This window comes from Mus caroli, chromosome 2, assembly GCF_900094665.2.
Source record: "Mus caroli chromosome 2, CAROLI_EIJ_v1.1, whole genome shotgun sequence".
Classification (NCBI taxonomy): Eukaryota; Metazoa; Chordata; class Mammalia; order Rodentia; family Muridae; genus Mus; species Mus caroli.
In genome coordinates this window covers 95184155-95205352 of record NC_034571.1, presented here as the reverse complement: position 1 = coordinate 95205352, position 21198 = coordinate 95184155, and the positions used below count along the sequence as shown (strand labels likewise).

At 44.1% G+C, this 21198-nt stretch overlaps 2 protein-coding genes across 3 annotated transcripts in view; one reads left to right on the top strand and one right to left on the bottom strand.

The window, feature by feature from the left end:
• The window catches only part of Commd9 (COMM domain containing 9), a 15279-nt gene extending 8382 nt beyond the window's left edge, over positions 1–6897 (bottom strand). The window contains exon 1 of the mRNA XM_029474412.1: positions 6805–6897. Within this exon, the coding sequence (XP_029330272.1) occupies positions 6805–6855 (51 nt within the window). The 5' untranslated portion in view covers positions 6856–6897. The remainder of the gene's footprint in view (positions 1–6804) is intronic.
• Positions 6898–10026: 3129 nt separating this feature from the next.
• Prr5l (proline rich 5 like) overlaps positions 10027–21198 on the top strand; it is a 170551-nt gene continuing 159379 nt past the window's right edge. Inside the window, exon 1 of one of the 2 annotated variants that reach the window (XM_029474407.1) lies at positions 10027–10139. The gene's annotated coding sequence lies outside the window, so the exon portion shown is untranslated. Of the gene's footprint in view, positions 10173–21198 lie in introns of both variants that reach the window. The other variant, XM_029474409.1, reaches the window with a different exon arrangement.

Genomic DNA, 21198 nt, shown 5'->3' with positions numbered 1-21198 from the left:
ACTGGAAAGAGAGGCCCATTGGACTTGCCAACTTTATATGCCCCAGTACAGGGGAATGCCAGGGCCAAGGGGTGGGGGTGGGTAGGTGGGGGACTGGGGGGGAGTGTATTGGGGACTTTTTGGATAGCATTGGAAATGTAATTGAGGAAAATACCTAATTAAAAAAACCATGAAACTACACTAGGGAGGGTGTGGGGTTGTGCACTGAATATTGGCTAAGGCATCATAGGTATGAAATTATATTTCTGAACCAAAATTAAAAATAAAAACTATGTATCCAGAAAAAAAAAAGAAGAAACATTCAGAATAACAATGGTTTTCATGTGGGAACTCAAGAGAGGCAGGAAAGCATAGTTCTCAGACGCAGAATGAACTGTCAACCTAGAACCCCCAGCCAGCCTAGTAAAATGTCTATCAGCAATAAAGGAAACCAAGCCAGCGTGTCAGAGGATCTGCCGTGAAGGAGGACTACGGCAAGTTTTTGACAGAAAAGGAATGGCCGAAGTGTGGGGAGCCACAGCGACCTGACTGAAACCGCCTCTGGCTCTGGTCGTTACTGCATATTGCCCTGAGCAACCCTGGCTTCTTTCCCCCCAGATTTCTAGCATCCTAGGGACACACAGAACTGTTAGACTGGTATGTGAGCTTCACAAGCTGATGCTGGCACTACAAGCATCAACAAATGCCTGACACTTTTCTTTAGTCTTCTGCAACCTTCTGACTATGGTAGTCAGTGCTTTTATAGATTTTCCTACACCACAAAATAGAAAAGAACAGGTAAAGATGTAAAAAAAAAAATTTCTGTATTACATTTGAAGGATAAAGTAAAAATTATAATACTGTTTGGTGGCGCTTTAAGTGTAATGGAAAAAATATTTAATATGAATGTTATAAGATTTCATCCTGAGATATAATGATGACACCAACAGACTATAATAAACTATCTACACATAGTGTGACTGGAAAGGCTCTATTAAAAAATGCATAAGGGGCTGGAAAAATGGCTCAGCAGTTGAGAGCACTGACTGCTCTTCCAGAGGTTCTGAGTTCAATTCCCAGCAACCACATGGTGGCTCACAACCATCTGTAATGGAATCTGATGCCCTCTTCTGGTGTGTCTGAAGACAGCTAGAGTGTATTCATATTCATAAACTAAATAAATAATTCTTTAAAAACAAGTGCATCAGAACCCCAGATAATATAAAATTCTGTGTGCGCATGTGAGCATGTATGTGTGAATGTGTCTGTGCATATATGTGCATGTGGGTGTATATGTGTGTGTGCACATGGGAATGTGTGTTGTGTGTATATATGTGTATGAGTGTACAGGTGTGTATGTGCCAATGTGTGTACAGGTGTGTAAGAGTATGTGTATGTCTGCGTATGTGTTCATATGTGTGTGTTATATGTGTGTGCCACTATGTACAAGAGTGTGTATGTCTGTGTGTGTGAGTGTGTGTACACAAGGATGTGCAGTGTTCTGCTTCATTACTCTCCTCCTTATTCCCTTGAGACAAGGTCTCTCACTGCAGCTGGAGCTAGGCTGGTAGCCAGAAGCCTCGAGACCTCCTGTCCCTGAAGTCTACTGTGCTCTCATTACAGGAAGCTGTGTGACCATGTCTAGTTTTTTTAAGTGAGTGCTGGAGATTCAAACTCTGGCTCTCACGATTGCATGGCAAGCACTCTTACCCATTCAGCCATCTTCCTAGCCCTCAAAATAGAATTCTTTTAAAAATGTTCAAATAACCCATGAGAAAAGAGAAATGTAAAAAAGATAAATAAAATAAAGAATGAGCAGAAAAAAAAAAGAACAGATTTAAGTCCTAGCATGGTAGTATTTATATTATCTGACTTCAATATTCTAATTAAAATAAGAAATTGGCAGAGTGGATGAAAACTATTAAATGCTAAATACGAGGTTCTCCTTTCAAGTATATGGGCAGGCAACAGGTAGATGGATGGACGAAGAATGCCATTTAAATATTAATCAAGGGAATGCAAGAATTGCCACACCGAAGCCAGATAAAGCATGCTCTGCAAAAAGGAAATTATCAGGACCATATTATAAAATGCTTCAAGATTCTGTCCACCATGAAGACATCCAGAGTGAGTATGAACCCAGCAAGAGGACTGCAAATCACAAGCAGTAACTGAAAGAACTGTAAGGAGAAGCAGGTGACTTTCCAAACACTACAGGCACAGCAACACCCCTCCTTCAGCAACTGATAGAACCAGCCAGATATGAAACAGGATACAGAAGAACTCAGCAACACCATCCATCATTCTAATTGACATCCGTGTAACGCTTCCCCAGTAAGAGGACAGGGGGTGAGTGAAACAAAGAACTGGCAAGAATGATGAGCCAGACAGTGAAAGGCTAAGGGGAGCTACACACAAACCCGACGGCTCCCACAAATGGACCAATTACTCAAAAACACCATCACGGTGCCCTCATATGAAACAGATATGTAACGGCTGTCACAAGTCAGGAAATTGAATCCACAATGTTAACTCAGGAAAAGAAATCTCTAGACCAAGGCATTTTTCACTAAAGAATTCTAACAAACATCTCAAGATTAAAAATATCAATTCTATAAATCTCTTTTAGAGAACAGAGGAGAGGGGAACAGTTTCCGATGTATTTTATGGGTAAAATTACCTTAATATTCAAACCAGACAGTTTGGATATTACAGATCAGCATCTTCTCATAAAAACTGACACAGAAATACTCAGCAAAATATTAGCATATAGAAATGAACAACATATAAAGAATACATAAAAGGGATTATATACTATGGGCAGATGGGATTTATTCTGGGGATCTAAATCTGGCTAAATATTTGAAAATCTATATAACTCACAATTTTAACAGATCAAGGGAGGCTGGCACACATCTTAAAGCAAGAAAAATGTTTGATAAAATTAAACATTAGGATTTTTAAAACCTAAACAAACAAACAAACAAACAAACAAACAAACAAACAATCCTCTCTCCTAGGGCGATGGTTTGTCAGGTAAAGAAAGGCAAGCGCTGCAAAGCCTGAGGACATGAGTCTGACTCTGAGAACACACACGGTGGGAGGATCGAACCAACTTCTGCAAGTTGTGTTTTCGTCTTCACACCTGCACCACAGCGCATGGGAATGTGCGCTCATACGTGTGTGTGTGTGTGTGTGTGTGTGTGTGTGTGTGTGTATGCAACCAAACCAAAAAACCAACACCAACCAAAAAACCCAAAACATTGCCAAAACGTAGTGTAAGTGAGTCTCACAAGTTTGGAGATATAAAATCAACACACGAAAGTTAGCTTTATTTCTACACACAGACCCACCTTAACATAGCACGGGATGACATCCTTCCTGCCTTTAAAATACCCTAATTAGCATTTGCAAGCAAAGAAGTGTGACCAAAGGGAATGCTGTGGGACATACTGCGACACACTGCAGCTCCACCACAAGATACTTCTTTTCTGTCGAGGGGGAGGTGCAAAGGGTGGAGGGCAGGTTCCAGGGGAGCAGGACATGAGTGGGATTGGGGTGCATGATGTGAGATTCACACACACAAAAAAACCAAGAAAATGTTTTTTAAAATACCCTAATTAGAGGGGCTGGAGAGATGGCTCAGTGGTTAAGAGCACTGACTGCTCTTCCAGAGGACCCAGATTCAATTCCCAGCACCCACATGGTAGGTCACAACTGTTTGTAACTCCAAGATCTGACACTCACACAGACACGCAGGCAGGCTGAACTTAAAATGCATAGTGAAAGGCAAAGGAGTAGAGCAGCTAGCAGTGCTTGCAAGCGTGCATGTGCCTGTGAATGTGTTGGGAGATGCATGTGTGTACACACATGTGGAGGTGGAAGACGATCTCTCTGTGGGTCTTTGGGTCCCATTCACTTTGCTCCTTAAAACAAGTTCTTTCACTGGTCTAGACCAGCCACACGGCCAAGGCTGCCTAGCCTGCCCCAGTGCGCTAGGGTTACAAGTGTACACACACCATCACGTTGTCTTTTTCACTTGGGGTCCAGGTATCACACTCACATCTCACACTTGTATGACACCTGACTTACTGACTGAGCTTCATCCCTAGCCAAAGAACTCTGAGAAAGAACAATAAAGTAGGAGGAATTGGTCTGATGTCGAGATTTATTATACAGTTAGGGCAACCAAGCCTGTGTTCACACAGAGGGATGAGGAGACAGAACAGCGCAACAGAGACCCCAAAACAAACCAACACAAATACGTCCAAGGCATTCTCGAATTGCAAAAGCAATTGAGTGGAAGAAAAATCTTCTTTTTCACAAACAGTCCTGAAACAATTTGACGTTAAACTAAGCACACTCAACCTATGTACCATATATTTTATACAAAATCGGCTCAGTGTGGATTACAGGCTCAAATATAAAAGATAGATAGATAGATAGATAGAGGGCTGGGACACAGCTTAGTGGGTAAAGCACTTGCTCGATGACTTGATGGATCCCCAGAAGACACACAAAAGCTTAAGTAGGGCACATGCCTGAAGTCCTAGGGCCCCGTCTGAAAATAATAAGCAGAAGGAGAATTCTAAGAAGCTCATGGCATGAGCCTGGTGCATGTTGCAGTAAAGGATGAGAAAACCTCCAGCAAGACTGAAGGCAGAACTGACACCCGAGCTTGTCCTCTGACCACATGTCCACACCCACAAACACAAATGTAGACATACACAGAGCGGAGAAACACTCATCAGAATGATTCAGGTAGGCTATACTGACAACCCCAAATGTTGATGCTGACACAAATACACGTGTAAAGTAGTGCAGGTACTCTGGAAGAGTTTGGAGATGTCTTTAAATCATATAATTTCCAGATAGCCTAGGAAAACTAGTACTAGAAATACTCTTTATGCATTTTTCAACAGACCAATGAGCAAACAAATAGAATACACTACAGAACACTTCGAAGAAATAAAAAGGAAGCAATTGTGAATATATATGATTTGTATGATTCTCTGGAGTAGTGGTCTCTCAGTCTTCCTAATGCTGCAACCCTTTAATACAGTTCCTCACGTTGTGGTGACCCCAACCATAACATTATTTTATTGCTATTTCATAGTGCTATATCGTGATGTAAATATCCGCTATGCAGGAAAACTGATATGCAACCACAAAGGGGTTTCTATTTACAGCTTGAGAATTAGGCTTAGTGAGGAAAGCCAATCCACAAACATCATCTACACCAAGATTGACAAATGTTCTTGAAATGAAAACTAATGACACAAGAACGTTGAAGTGTCAAGTAGTTCTGGAGGCCAACTGCAAGTGAGCTTGGCTGTAAGATGTCAACCCAGGGGTCTTACATAGATAGCTATGCCTTGGAGCTTTACTGGATCAATGTAAATACCCCAACTGTGATATTGTTCTGTAGACAGCCAGGAAGTCACCATTAAGGGACATGGGACAAAAAAATCTCTCTGCATTATTTCTCACAACTACAGGAGATATTATAGCTAGCTTTTAATAAAGTGTATTTAACAATAGAGCAGCGAAAATGAACTATTGCTATAATCATGACTGGAAGCCAGATGTGAACACTGATATGAAGAAGTGTTCCATTTCTGTGATGGTGCACGCCTTTAATCCCAGCACTTGGGAGGCAGAGGCAGACGGATCTGAGTTCGAGGCCAGCCTGGTCTACAAAGTGAGTTCCAGGACAGCCAGGGCTACACAGAGAAACCCTGTCTCGAAAAAAACAAAGAACAAACAAACAAAAAAGAGCAGAGACTGAGTAATATTACACGGTGTCCGAAGCCATGCACTGTTGGGAAGGCAAGTGAAGTAAGTAGCCAGGGAGCCACTTGGGGTTCTGGTGTCTCGGTCTGTGGTCTGGTGTTGGCTACAGGAGTGTGTAGTCATTAAGAGAATTACTAATGATTTCTGCCTTTTCAGTATTTATATGTTATTACCAAGGAAAAGAAAATGTCCTAAGACAAGCAGGCATGGAGAAGCAATGGCTTAAATCAATCACAACGAAGAGAAAAAGCTGCTAAGGAGAACTCTTGGATCCTAGTCACAGCTCCACTATACTAAAGCACTTCATAGCTATTTCTTCGGCACATACTGGGTGCCAGGTCTTGTTCTTGTTGGCATAGGCTTGTGAACAATGAAGTCAAAGTGCTCAGGAGTGGACTGAGCAAATGCACACTAGGAAGATGGATACTGGAGAGGGCATTATATGTGTGACTAATAATGACAGTGTCACGAGGATCATTTCTGATCTTCAACTGGATAAGAGAAAAGAAAGGAAAACAAGAAGAAAGAGAAATCATGTTCCTCAGAAAAGAACACAAAGACATCCATGGTGTGTGCTAGTAATAAGTCCTAAGAGAGAATGCAAAGCCACCCTTCTACGGAGTAACTCAAACTTTATGACGTCCCTAGAAGTACTAGGGTGACAAGAGGGAGAGGATTTCCCAGAGAGAGGTGTAAAGACGGGGATGAAATGGGAACTGGTGACTGTCATCCAAGTGCTCCAATGTATAAAACCACTCGTAGTCACTAATTCTTGGGTGTATTTACATCGACTATCTGATTTTTACTTCTACCTGAATATCTGGGCGTGATTAATTTTGTTGCTCCTGTTTAAAAGCTCAGAAAGGCTGAGCGATTTTCTCAGGGTCACACAGAGAAGCACTGACGCGCGGCGGGTAGGGTGGGAGTGGGACAATGCTCCAAGTCAGGGCCGGTTTATTCCTAATTCTTGCTTTGCACCAAGTCCCAGATCCTAAGACGGTGGCCGCACGCGTCCCCACCCCTTCAAGATACCTTCAGTAGGCTCTGGAGCGCCACGAAATGCTCCGCTGTCAAGGCCGCCATCTTTCTGGAGTCACGTGACAGCCGGAGCAAGCGGAGCGTGCCTCGTGACCCCTCGCAGGACATGCTGGGAGTTGTAGTTCTTCACTGTGGCTGGCGGGAATGGCGTGCAAAGAACCGGCAAGTCTTACTCCTGTATGACTAAACTCAAAGACCAGAGGGCTGAGATACTGAGAGAACTCGGATATAGAATGATTTCCAGGGAACAACTGGCTGGACTTCCTAGGTCAGGGAAACTGGGTTTGCCTTTGCCCCTCTGGGTAGGCTGGCTGATCTGGTGAATGCACCTGCAGACTTGGCAGACACCTTGGCAACTTAGATGCCCAGAAGTGATCTGCCTACTCACCATCTGGATTTAAATGAAGCTCTGCCTATTTGAATTCTTGGAATTCACACACACACACACACACACACACACACACACACACACGTATGTTCACATGCCTGCAGTACTCCCTAAAAAAAACAAAAACAAAAAACAACGCTTCAAGGCATATAGTTTCTTCTCTGTTTGTGGAGAGATAGGAGCTTTCCACTGTAACTAGCCTTATCCAGTCAAGCTAAATCACTTAGGGTTCTTAGTAACTTTCCTGTGGTCCAAGAAGAGATCTGGTTTGAAGGGCAGCTGATTAGGAAAGGAGTTAGAAAGGAAGAAGGTGTGTGAAGATATTGACTATCTTAGCGCTGAGCACCTCCGGCATGGTCTCTTCTGTCTGCACTCTTTCCCTTGAGTCTCTTGCTCTGTGGACTGAGTGTTGAGGGTCATGCAGCAAGACCTGACAACACCTTCCTCAGAGGCAGACCCTCCAGCCTTCAGAGAGTCTGAAAGTGGCAGTCGATGGGTCAAAGGCTTAACTACAACCTTGCTATGGGTTGAGTCTAAAATCTGTTTCGCAGGTTCATCCTGTGGTCACTTGATCCCTAGCTTGTGGGACTGTTGAGTGTTAGAACCCCTAGGATCCGGGACCTTGCTAGTGAAGGTCCCTAATGGCAGGCCTTTGGGGGTTACCCTGCTTCTGGTTCTGGCCTGATTGCATGTGTAAGAAGTCTTGGCTGTACATTATTGCCACCCTGCTCTGCCATGTTGGACAACAACTTCTGAAACCATGAACCAGAATAAATCTTCCTCGTCTAAGTCGTTTCCATCTAGTTCCTGTCACAGTGACACACCAGTAACCAATGCACTTGAGAAATTGAAAGCATAACTACTCAACTGAGCCATCCCAGGGTTTCTGGCCTTGAAATATTGTATAAGTCTTTAGGTGTAGCCTTTCCATGTCTTGATTCAAAGTGGCTGCAGGCTGTGAGCTTCCAGAATGAGGTACTAACTTCTGTTTGCCAGCTACTAGGGAAAGCTTACATCCAGATGGGGCGATGATGACAGCCAAAGCAGCCATTTCCCCTGGCACTTGCCCTCTTTGCTGGGTACTGTATCTACTTCAACTGCAAGATGGGGAGTGACTCCAGCTTCCAGAACTAAGAAAGAAACAGAAACCTGTGAAGGAAGGAGCTGGGCTTTCCAAGCTACCTGTCTTTAAAGATGTCATTCTTCCTTGAATAAACCCAGCCTGGTGGAGGGTTACCAGTGGGTAACAGTTACCAGCGTTTCAGGGAAAGTGCTAAGAGTATAGACCAACCTGATGCATCCTGTTGTCTGGGAGCAGCTTCAGCAGCTGCTGCAAATGCTACCTCAGACTCCACCATCAGTGTTCCAGATGCTGTTAACCAAACTTATAGTTTGGTTAGAGAACTGTAAGTGCTCAGAACTTGGCAGGAGACAATGTGGAGTGTGCCAGATATCAGCCTGATAAAAAGGTCAAGTAAAAGGCTTCCAAAAATTCTAAACTTGGAAGCTGAGCAGCTGTGTAGGAATAAGGGTAGACATGCTTGTCATAGACTGACCAACACTGAAATCTACCAAACTTAAAGTTTACCAAACTTAAAGTTTACTTTGAATGGATGAATTTGTTTTGTTTGTTTGTTTGTTTATTTTAGTTCCAGTGAAAAGCACATCTTGACAGAGTATTTTCCTTCATAGATACACTTAAGTTATCAAACTATCACAGACTTCAATTATTTCTTAAGTCATGCAATCAACATGTAAGTGCAGCAGAGCACATTCCTTCTAGTTTCATCTCTGTCGCTGTGAAAATTACCCCAACAGAAAACAATACAGGAAGAAAGGGTTCCAAATATGAGCCCATCCTTGAGGCAGGAGCTGGAGACTGTGGCCACACCAAAGGCACAGTCACAGCAGGGAGAAAACCAAGTGCACACATTGCTGCTTGCTTGCTGCTTACGCTCAGCTAGCCTTCTTCACTCTTACACAGAGCAGCACCCAGCCGAGGAAGTGGTGCGCCCCACATTCAGAGTGGGCCTTTCCAACTCAATCAACAGCCAAGACAATTCCCTAGAGATACACACACACACACACACACACACACACACACACACACACAGAGGCTCACCCAACCCAGGTAATCCCTCCACCAAGACTCCCTTCTCAGATGGTTTTAGATTGCAGCACCTTGACATCTAAAAACCAACCATGAACCAGCACAAATACTTAGTTTGGAAACTCCCACTGATCAGTTTAAAAAAACTGGGGCAGGGATGCACAGGAAATGCGGAAGTTAACCATAAAATACTTCAAATTGGAAAATTGGATAGGAGCTTGCTGGTGTCCCTGAAAACCAAGCATTGAAGGTCGTGAAAAGATTACTACAGTTCTTTTGGTGTTCAGGGAAGGGGAGAGGGACACTGGGGATTTAGCATGTATTGAAAATGACTTGTAAGCAGTACATCACTTTTGGGGTGATGACCCATGCTTCCCCCATAGAAACCATGAACTGAATGTGTTGTGTCTTGTCCACACCCTGAATAGCCTGGTTGCTAAGATTCGGTAAGTTCAGAGCACATCAAATCAAGAAAGGCAGCATGGCCTCATTTCTCATCCTGTCCCCAAGAGTAACAGAAGCAGCTGGTAACACAACGGCATTGTCCCTGTATTTGTACACAGGCCCCTTTTGTTTCTTTCATGCACACAGAGCAGAGGCTGTGACAATAGCCTTGAATGGCACTGTATCCTCCTGCCTCCAGTATTACACTTGTTTCTCAGCTCTGGAATTGGCAAAACAATGATTTCCTGCTAGCTGGGGCGGCCTTTCAGATGCTGTTTTCTTTACCATCCATCTTCAGGGTCAGTGAGTGGTGAGTCCTCTGGACTGTCAACATGGCATCACCTCGGGAGACTGGAAGGAGAGGATACCTCATCCCTCCTGGGAAAGGTAGGGGCCACGTTGGAAGAAGGAACAAGACAGGTAACCTGGACAGAGACTGAGAGCTTAGGGTGGAAACACTACAGGAAGTGTCCAAGGAGGATGGGATTCTGGGTTCAAGACACCCTATTTACTTGAGAAACACCTCCTGCTCACACAGGGAAAGGCAAGCGTCGTCAAGTTTGACAGCCTGCCAAAAGGAAAGCAGAGGCGGCCTGCTATGTCCATGGGCTTCACATCTAAGAGTGTAACCAACATGGGATAAAAATATATTATTTAAATTCCATTTAACCTGAGCATACACAGACATTTGTCCTTGTCCTTGTTTTCTAAACAAAGAATAATAAAGTTACAGAATCTCTATGTTATACGTGGCAGTGGTGGTAATCTATGATGACTTAAAGCATATGGGAAGGTGTGCATAGTTTATTGAAAAGGGTTGTATCACTTTAAAAAAAATAAGGGCTCTGTGCATTCTCAGATTCTGCTGTACCCAGGGATCCTGAGTCCAATCCTCTGCTAATGGTAAGGGAGCTGTGCCTTTTAAAACACATTTTAAAGATTTATTCCTTTCCTATTGTGTGTGAAGGTGTTTTTCCCTGTTGGATGGCATGTTCTACCTGATGGCAATATTCTCTCCAAACTGAAACATATGCCCCAAAAGGGGGAGAGGGGACACCCAAGCCTCAAGTGGCAAACAACAGGTTAGGGTATCTAGGAAGCATGGAACCTGGGAAGATTCTGGAGATCTTTTACCAACAGTTTACAGGAAGGAGTAAACCACAGATGCCTCTGTGACCTCCGAGGAACCAGAATCTTCAGGGACATGCAGATTTATTGAGGCAACCTTTTCTAAATTGCAGTGGTTATTATTAAGCTCTTACTATATGCACTGTATACGTATAGGCATTACTGTATTATTTCACAATGTTAACAGCAGTCAAAGCAAACATGTAGACAGTGATGTTTCCCATTCTTGCATAACTCAAACCCAGGAAGTCTGGGTTTAGAATCTGTTCTCCATCAGCAGTTCCTCATGCTACCAATAGACTGAGGTCATCATCGCTTTCCCTCTAAGAAGTCTTGTGATATAATGCTAAGTCTGTGTACTGAATCATTTGCCCGGGTTAGATATTGTCGTAAGTAGTTTTACATCTATTTCCTCATCTATTCTAGATGATAACCTAGTCAAGGGTATACTTTATTTACCCCCAATTTAATAGATGAGGAGATCAGAGGCACAGAGAAGTGAAACCATTCACCTAGGGTCACAAAAAACCGTTAAACAAGGAAGCCAGACTTGGACTCAGTCCTCACTGGAGCCTGATGTGAATTTGAGGCTTGCCCAGCTTGCTTCCTGCATGGTCCTTAGTGTTGCTCTATGAACTGGTTGGTGTATGTAGAAAGTAGCATTTACGCCTTGGCTTTATAGAATTTCTGCACCCAAAATGAAAGTTGGAGAAGTCAAGAACTGTTAGTGACTGGTCTGCTGCCGTCAACATTGTCTTGCCTGAGGAAGATGGGATTCCTCCATGGTGACAGGGAGGGAATTTTGAATGGTAATGACTACTCAGTGCTTGCTTGCCTGTAGATGGACCAAGGAGCCATATGTATACATTAGACATACCTTCTCTTATGTATTAAATAAACAGGACTTGTGGTGTATATTCAGTAAGCCAACTATATTTGCTTAGCACTCTGTTTTGTAGGGCCTCACTCTTGTTCTAGAGTAAAAACTAAAGCAAGTCTGTAATTCTCCTGGGTAACCTTCAGGAACCAAATGTTTCCTAGTTCCTTATACTTTTAACATTGTGTCAACTAAAAACCTATGCCTCCAGTCCTGTGGGGATGCCAGACTTCCAACACCATCTCGGATGGAAATCTCCCCAAAGCCTCCCCTGGATCAATGGGATGCTTTTAGCTGAATCCTGGGAGGGTGGAGGGTAAGCAGATACACTACTAAGCTTCCAATTGGAGCATACTATGGTATGTTAGTTAACTTTCTATCACTTTTGCAAAATTCCTGAAGAAATCAACATTTAAGGGACAAAGTTTCATTTTGGCTCTTACTTTCATGGGGTTCCTCATGACAGAAATCTGTTCACTTCACAGGAGCTAGAAAAAAGGGAGAAGAGATATTTAGTTGGGGTTCCCTGGAGGAAAATAACTGGAGACTAGTCTCTGTGGTGTGTGTGTGTCTGTGTGTGTCTCTGTGTGTGTGTCTCTGTGTGTCTGTGTGTGTGTGTCTGTCTGTCTGTGTTTGTGTCTGTGTGTGTGTGTATGTCTGTGTGTGTATGTCTGTGTGTGTGTGTCTGTGTGTGTATATACAGAATATATATCAGAATTTGTTAAGGCAGCTTGAAAATAGTAACAACAGCCAAATCACTGAGAACCCAGTAGTTGTCAGGTCCTTGATGTATAACTTGATATGACCACTCCATGGTATGGTTAAAGGGAAGATTTTTATTGTAGATGAGAGAGAGAGAGAGAGAGAGAGAGAGAGAGAGAGAGAGAGAGAACACTTTAGTTATGAAGTAGCAACCAAAACCATTATGGTTTAGGGGTTACCACACATGAGACATTGTATTAAAGTGTTGCAGAATTGGAAAGGTTCAGAACCATTGATCTACTACTAAGGACCTTGTAATTTAACATAAGGGGGAGAGGGAGAGTGTGGGAGAGCTGAGAGAGGGGAGGGAGAGACAGACAGAGAGGGAGACTGAGCAAGGAAGACATAAAGAACTGCGGGGAAAACAGAGAGCTTATTTTGATAGGAGGGTTACAAGGAGAATGGGGAGCTGTGGGGACCGACACCCATGAGCTGGAGAAGCTTAGGCCTGGGGAGGAGGTGAGAAGAGCTAGCGTGCTAGCTATGGACTCTGAAAGGTGTAATAAGTACTTGTGATACTGAGGGAACATGAGGCCAGCATGTGCCTTGGTATGCTATCAGGTACCACAGACAGTCATTTGTCCCTTCCACCACTGATAGGGAAATGGCTTCTTTTGGTAGTGGGGAATCAGCTTCACAAATTCCTAAAGAATGAGGAATCCTGGCTTTTGTCTAACTTCCAGAATCTGGGGAAATGGAGCAGACACTTGAAACTGGTGCCTCAACAGTCGAGTCATCCCACAACCGCTGCCTCTTATTCCATATGGTGGGTGCCTCAGTAATTCTAATCTGGTGCTGGAAGTCCAGAATTTCCATCTGGGCCCTATGCCAGGCTGCTTCTGCTGCTGGTGAAGGAATTAGCAGCAGCCTAAACAACAGGACAACTCAACCCGAGGCTAGAGGCAAGGTCAATCTAGCAAAAGGCAAGTCAACATTCCTCCTGAAATACCTTTTAATCTGGGCTGCTACCACCATCAGGGTGGGCCCTCGCAGCTCAGTCAAGGCTATCAGGATAGTTTTTTAGGTGAGGCTCTTTACTTTAGGTGGTTCTAAGGTGTGGTGCAGTGATATTAAAACCATCCACAATAAGAGAGGGAGAAGCTAAGGTCCAGAATTTCCATTGAGGGAACAATTCTGAAGACCCAGTTTCCTTGAAAGGCTCAACATCTCAAAGCCTCCATCTCAATTCCAATACCACTTCAGGCTGGTGACTAAGCCTCGAATATATGGTCTTTAGAGGACACTTAAGCTCTAGACAGTGACACTGGCTGGACTGTAGGCTTTATCTCTTAGCACAACTGTGGGCATTTCAGAGAGTTTTCCACCTTCGTGAACTCTGAGGATCTCTAAACCCTCCAGGAAGTGGCTGCCTAAATCTCCCTCTTCTCTTCAGCATCAGGAGGTTCTGCCATAAATGCTCCACAACATGGGGCTTTAGAGACTAGAAGTTCAAGACCAAGGGGTAAGCTTGGGGACCACGGCTGCTCTCCCCGCCTCGCAGATGCCTACCTTCCTGCTGTATTCTCCTTTTGCCTTTCTTCTGTGTGTGCGTATCCCTGATGCACACTGGTTTAGTATCTACACAGCAGTTCTCAACCTGTGGGTCACAACACTCCGGGGGAGGGGGGTGTCAAATGACCTTTTCTCGGGTGTCACCTAAGACCACTGGAAAACACAGATATTTACATTACTCTTCATATAGTAGCAAAATTATAGTTATGAAGTAGGAACCAAAAAAGTCAATGGTTCGGGGTCACCACAACATGAGGAGTTGTATTAAAGGGTTGCAGCATTGGGAAAGTTTAGAACCATTGATCTACTAGTAAGGACCTTGTAGTTTAACATAATCAACTTTTTAAGTATTGATTTAGTGTGTGTGTTCCATGCGCGCTACAGTGCATGTGTGGAGGCCAGCAGACAACTTGTGAAAGTCAGTTTTCTTCTTTCATCGGGTGGGTTCCTAGGATAAGAGCCAGGTCATCAGGACTGGCAGGAGTATGATTGCCCACTGAGCTATCCTTTTGGCACACAATCAGCTTTTTAGAAGTCCTCTTTCGGGCTAGAGAGATGGCTCAGCGGTTAAGAGCACCGACTGCTCTTCTAGAGGTCCTGAGTTCAGTTCCTAGCAACCACATGGTGGCTCACAACCTTCTGTAAATGGGATCTGATACCCTCTTCTGGTGTGTCTGAAGACAGCTACAGTGAACTCATACATAAAATAAGTAAATAAATTTAAAAAAATATATTAAAAAAAAGAAGTCCTGTTTCCATATACAGCCATATCCTGAGGCACTGGGGACAGAGACTTCAGCTTGTGAAGTTGGAAGACATACATTCAACATCTAGCAGATAGAAGAATTTCTACTATGCTCAAAGCACTTGAGAGGGATGATTGCTTTGAATCGAAGGCCAGCCTGTCTCAGGCAAATAAACAAGAAACTACAGAGTCCTCAGGTTACCCATGGCATATCTCAGACTTATGGAAAGATAATTATAATTTACCCTAGCAAGCCCAAATCCGACTGCTCCTCATTATTCTGGTTGTTTGCCTTCTCTCTGGGCTTCTTTGACTTGGGGTTTCTAAAGCACGTGGTAACGTCGTGGGTCCTGGGCCACTGTGCTCCTCTGAGCCACTCTCTGGGAGCAAAGAAAAGAGTGAACAGTGGAGCTGGAGCATATTCATTGCTTTCTCCCAGACTCCTCCTGTTCTCTCTAGCAGTTCCCTTGTCCAGCGTCCCCCCGTGTGCTGGAGGTCATAAGAGAAAGAGGAGACAAGTTCCACGCCTCTGCTGTCCTTCCTCCTGCACCCCAGCATGGCATCACAGCTCGCTTTGGAATGTGCTGGCTATTCAGTTCAAACTGAGACCAAAATAGCTTTTACATCCTGCTACCCAAACAACACCTCATTTTGCTTTCACAAAGAACCCTAGGATATTATTATCCACAGATGGGAGAAGCACCTGGAGCTAGGAAAGGTTAAAGAATTCACCCAAGATGGGGTGTTCTGCTAAGTGGAGGAGGGAAGCTAAGAGTCCAGATTTAGCTCCCATCCATCTACCCTTCTCTGGGCTGTCAGCATCTGGGAGTCTTGAAGCTTTTTTTTTTTTTTTTTTTTTTTTTTTTTGTGCCTGTCACAGTTACAGGTGCAGTGCATAAGCGTCCTCCTTTGCTGAACATTCTCCAAGGTAAAGGTCATTACTGCCTGTGATGTAGGGCTGGTGACAATCATGACAGGTGCATCAAGAGCATCTTTGGGCACAATACAAGACGAGTTTCTTGTTCCAAGGAGATGTCTTTGATTTTTGAAAACTCTTTTCTTCTCGACACAGTGTAAGTTAAAAGGTGGGATAATGAACAGGAGTGGAGTGTCTCTTTGTAGAAGCATGTAAAAGCAGTGACATTTACTCAGAACCCTAAAGGGGCAGAGGGGCCATGTTATCCCAAGGTTTCTTAGAAGATCATTACCTAGACACCTTCAAAATATGAAACTCTTTACTTAAAAATAATAATTTAAAAAACAAACAAAGGAACAAAAACAATGAACAAAAATTCTGTCATTTTAAAAATAAAAAGGCTCTTCCATAGGGGTCCCTGACCTCTGTCTACTGCTTGGCTGTGCGCATCTGCATCTGTGTCAGTCAGCTGCTGAGTGGTGCCTCTCAGGACAACCACATTAGGCTCCTGTCTGAAAGCACAACATAGCATCACTAATAGTGTCAGGGGTTGGCGCTTGCCCATGGGATGGATCCCAAGTTGGGCCTGTCACTGGTCAGCTAATGCTGCAGTCTCTGCTCCATTTTTGTCCCTGTGTTTCTTTTAGACAGGAGCAATTTTGGGTCAAAAGTCTTTTAGGTGAGTTGGTGTCCTCATTCCTCCCCTGGGGATTGTGTCTGGGAGGTGGTCTCTTCAGGTTCCATGTCCCCGCTACTGGGCATTTCTGCTAAGGTCACCTGCATTGAGTCCAACTAAAGGGGATGGCATGCCTACAGGAAGACCAACAGTGTCAACTAACTTGGACCCTTGGGAGCTCTCAGAGACTGAGCCACCAAGCAAATGCACTGGCTGGTCCAAGGTCCCCAGCACATATGTAGCAGAGGACTGCCTTGTCTGTCCTCAGTGGGAGAGGATGTGCCTAGTCCTGTAGATACTTGATGCCCCAGGGTGGGGAGGGTACTGGTAGGTGCTCTCTCTCAGAGGCAAAAGGGACTGGGCGGGGGTCGGGGGGTGGGGGGGTGGAGAACTCTTCAAGGTGGGACTGGGAAGGGGGGCAGTACTGGGAAGTTAGAAAAAAAAAGACTAAGAATCTTCTCGCCCCTGCCCCTCTAGGGAAAGAGAGACCATGAATGGCTCTATTATTTGGAAACCATTATGCCACAGCAGCCATAATGCCCAGGGGATTATCTAATGGCAGTGTGGGGCTGGGTTGGGCTGGGCTGAAGCCGAGATCCAAGCAACAGGACCTAGACCGGCTGGATCTGCAGCTAGCAGGGACAGGGAAGAGGGAGAGGATGCATTTTGTCAGAGGCTTTTGTGAACCCTCACCAGGAAAAAGCAGGTAGTTGGCTAATGGCTTATGAGCTAGCGTCTGGGTTTTCAGGGGAATGTTGGTGCAGAAAGGAGGGCATCTCAGGTGACAGGAATGGAGGCACAGAGATACATGGTGTGACTTGTTTTGAGACTCAGTGGACATCAGGGGTTATAAGACGAAGCAGGAAGAACATGGAAGCCACCAGGTTAATACCGGAAGCTGGTCTAGGTATGAACGCAGATGGCTTCAAACAGAAAAAACAAAACCCCCCAAAATGAATGGATTTCCTATTGGAAAGGTCAACCTGAGGCAAAGAAGGGTCATACCGAAAAATGAGAGGTCAAGGCTGTGGACGGTGAGCAAAAGCTGTGAGAGGCAGAAACAAAGCCAAAGGGGTTGGGACAGAGTGTGGGTATCAATGAGATCAGCCAAGCGAGGGGCAGAGGAAGCCCCGGAAGCCCATGGAAAGTACATGCACTGGCTCAAGTTCTTCCATGTGCATCTATGCATGTGTGTGTGTGTGTGTGTGCATGAATGTGTGTGTCCACGAATGTGTGTGTGCATGAATGTGTGCATGCGCATGTGTCTATGTGTGATTGTGTGTGTGAATGGAATAAAGAGAGGATCCTTCCTAGTGGGACAAACTGAAGCATGGTAATTACTCTTTCAGGAAATGAACACAGAGTTATGTGCTGGGCATGAAAAATACAAAGTATCCATGCCTCTCAGAGCTGATCCAGCACACAGGAAGAGTAGCACAGAGATTGAAGGGATGTTGGGGAACAATTGGAGGAATATGAAAGACGACCAAGTTGAGTGATACCACAGAGTCGGTTATTTTAAAGTACGGTAATAATACTGCCTTTAGCTGGGAGAACAACTCTTCACTTATGTCTTTTGGGGAGTATAAGTTTGAAGACTGATGAGGGAAATGCATGTTTTTTGTAATTTACATGGGAATAGTATTTACAGAAAGAGATGGAGATTTAAAAAAAAGAAATGAAAACCAATCTCAATTGCTGGGCGAGCAGCACGTTTAAGTTCACACTGAAAACTTAAATTTCAAAGTGTCAAGGACATTTCCTGATGGGATGGGAAAGGATGTTTCTGCAGGGGCACTGATTGACACAAGTGACATGAACATCCCAAAGAAATACCACCTAAGACTCAAGGGACAGGTAGCAGTGGATCCGGAAAACTGAGAGACAGTTCCAGGCAAAAAGAGCAGTGTCTGCAGACTGAGGGCTCATCTTCCTAGAGAAACAAGCGTACATTCAAGGACAATGTGGAATGGGAAACAGGGGCTTAGTCACTGAAAGGTGACAGGCAGGAAGATGAGGTCCCATGGGGCTTGTAGGTGTGTGTGTGTGTGTATGTGAGTGTATGTGCATGTGTGTGTGTGTGTGCATATGTGCGTGTGCATGTGAGTGTATGTACATGTCTGTGTGTGTGTGTGTGTGTATGGATATGTGTGTGTGTGCATGTGAGTGTATGTACATGTGTGTGTGTGTTGGAGGGAGTCATCTGGACTTTATTCTCAGCACATTGTAAAGAGGAGGGGTGTGTTTCTGGAAGAGGCCAGCTAACTGATATGAGGCTACAAGGGCCCAGTCGCTCCTGTTCCAAACACTTAATCTATACTACTTCGTTTCGTTTTGGCTTTGCCCTTATCAATTATGTGCACATTAGCTTTTTTTCTTTGAGACATAAGCAAACCAGGCTCAGAAGTATCAAGTAGCAGTCCAAGGTCACCATAGATCTGAAGGACACAGGATTCAAACTGAGGTAGCCTGACTTCAAGACCTATGCCCCCCTGACCATCACATCACAGCATTGCTCAAATCCACTCATCTTTCCATATGTGAACTTGGTCAACAATTTCAGGCAAGAAGCCTTCTTATGGAACAGTTATATAGGTCCAGGCAGCAGGCAGTGGAGTCTTGAACTAGGGTAGTAGCAGTAGAGATGGAGGCAAAGGAGAGGGGACCAATCTCAACAGGTATTTGTGACTGAGCTGTCATTTTGGGGAAAGTCAAAAAAGAGGTCAATTTGTTCCCTACTGAAAATCCAAGCTTGCATCACATGAGCCTGAGAAACAGGACAGAATAAAGGAGCGTGGAAATGTTCTATTCACTAAAAACTTAGGAAAGCACTAACAGACCCTTAGTGTGCGCTCCCACTGTGTGGGGTGGGCTGTTGTGAAGCCAACGCACATTCCTCTTGTCCTGGCCTCTGCTAACCGTCACTTTTGATGCAACTTGTCATTTGCGCTCTCTGCACCCTGTAATCTGCAGCTGCTATAGTATGTAGGTCATCCCTGTACCCTCCGTTGATTGGCAACATAGTCAAACCATGGTTCCTGGTCCCTTCTCTTAATGGTCTCTCAACATGGCAAGCACGGCCTTAGCCTTAGATGACATGATCACACATCTGTGTGTGCTCACCAGAAGCCCTTGATCCGTGGGCCTCTTCAGAACGCTTAACAGGGATGAGGAATTAAGCAAATATTGAAAAAACGATAGAAAGAAAAGAACATAGCCATGTCGTCTAATGCCTATTGATTTGTAGGATCTTCTCAGGCATGAAAACAAGATTCCGTGCAAGGATCTTGACATTGAATTCCTGTTTCTTCACAGAGTGGTTTATTGATCAGGTGGGGGTTCCAGTGGCTAGGATTCGTTCCTGGCAAATGATCAGTCTTCAGATATAGAGCTGTACAAGGAGCCAATTGCACCCATCCGACCTGTAGCGACCCATAGTCCAGAAGAATCAGTAGCACCCTTGCAAGCCGCTAAGGCCACTTTTTTGTTTCACATCAACTGTCTCTTGAGGGTTTCCTTTTATAATTCTTTTTGGTTTTTTAAGGCCAAAAGAATTCCTGATTATTTTTCTGTATTAGAGAGAGAGAGAGAGAGAGAGAGAGAGAGAGAGAGAGAGAGAAGAGAGAGAGAGAAGAAAAGACAAGCAAGCACTGTGTGGTTTTGTGCATAGAGAACACAGTCTGCAGAATAGAACACCCAACTCCTCTTATAATACCCTCCCACCATGCCTTTCTCAGAATAGACTGTTCATTAAACAACAAATATTTGGTTAGGTACTATTCTATGCCACACTCTGTGTGAAGGATTGGTGATATATCCATACATGAGACAACAAATTTTAACTTAATTTTAGGATTTTATTTTTATTCATGTGTGCAAGTGAATCCCCCCTCTCTGTCTCTCTGTCTCTGTCTCTCTCTCTGTGTGTGTTTGTGTGTGTGTGCAACATGTGTGCCTGTGTCCATGGAGGCAGTTTGTGACAATTTGGTGTGCAGTCTTCCAACCGATACATTCACTAAGGTGAATACATTCATGATGCATGTGTGGCTCTGAGTCTGGTTTTTTACTAGCAGTGTGTCTTCTTGACGCTCATCTCATGTGACCTTCCCCATCTTTGATAAACCCTGCAGACAAGCATACGAAGCTGCTGTAAATTGTCATGAGCAAGGCTGGAGAGATGGCTCAGTGGTTTTGTTGTCTGTTCTGCCAGAGGTCCTGAATTTGGTTCCCAGCACAAGTTTGTAGCAACTCATGACTTACTGTAACTCCAGCCCCAGGAGATTCATCTTCACTTTCAGTTGATGGTGACAGTTATAGAACCCCAACAGACCAGGGCACCAAGTGAATTATACCTCAACAAACCTATTCTCTTTTTAAAAGGTTGCTTTAACTATCTCCTGAAGGGCAGACATAAAGACTGCAGAAAGCTTCTTGCAGCCTCTAAGCTGTGTGTACATACTCTCCAGGACTCAGGGTCCTATAAGCTCGTCTCTAGGTTAATTTTATTAAGTTACCATACAAGTAATGGGCTTCACTGTATGTAGCCTCTTCATAAATATTTGGTATTATACTTTGTTGTTATTTTTGCCCCTCCTTCCAAGCAGGACCCTTTGCTTATCCAAAGGGTAGGTATATTATTCTTTTCAAAAATTGTACCAAGTTACTGTGCCCTTTCCTGTAAAAACTTCACCAGGTTCTTCTCCAAGGTGGTATGAGATGCTACTGATGGGAACTTGGCTGTTTATCAGCTTCTTTTTCTTCTCAGAAGCAGCCAGTACCAAACTGTTGGGAGACCACACATGGTTCCTTAGGGCAATGGAAGCCGTAGAC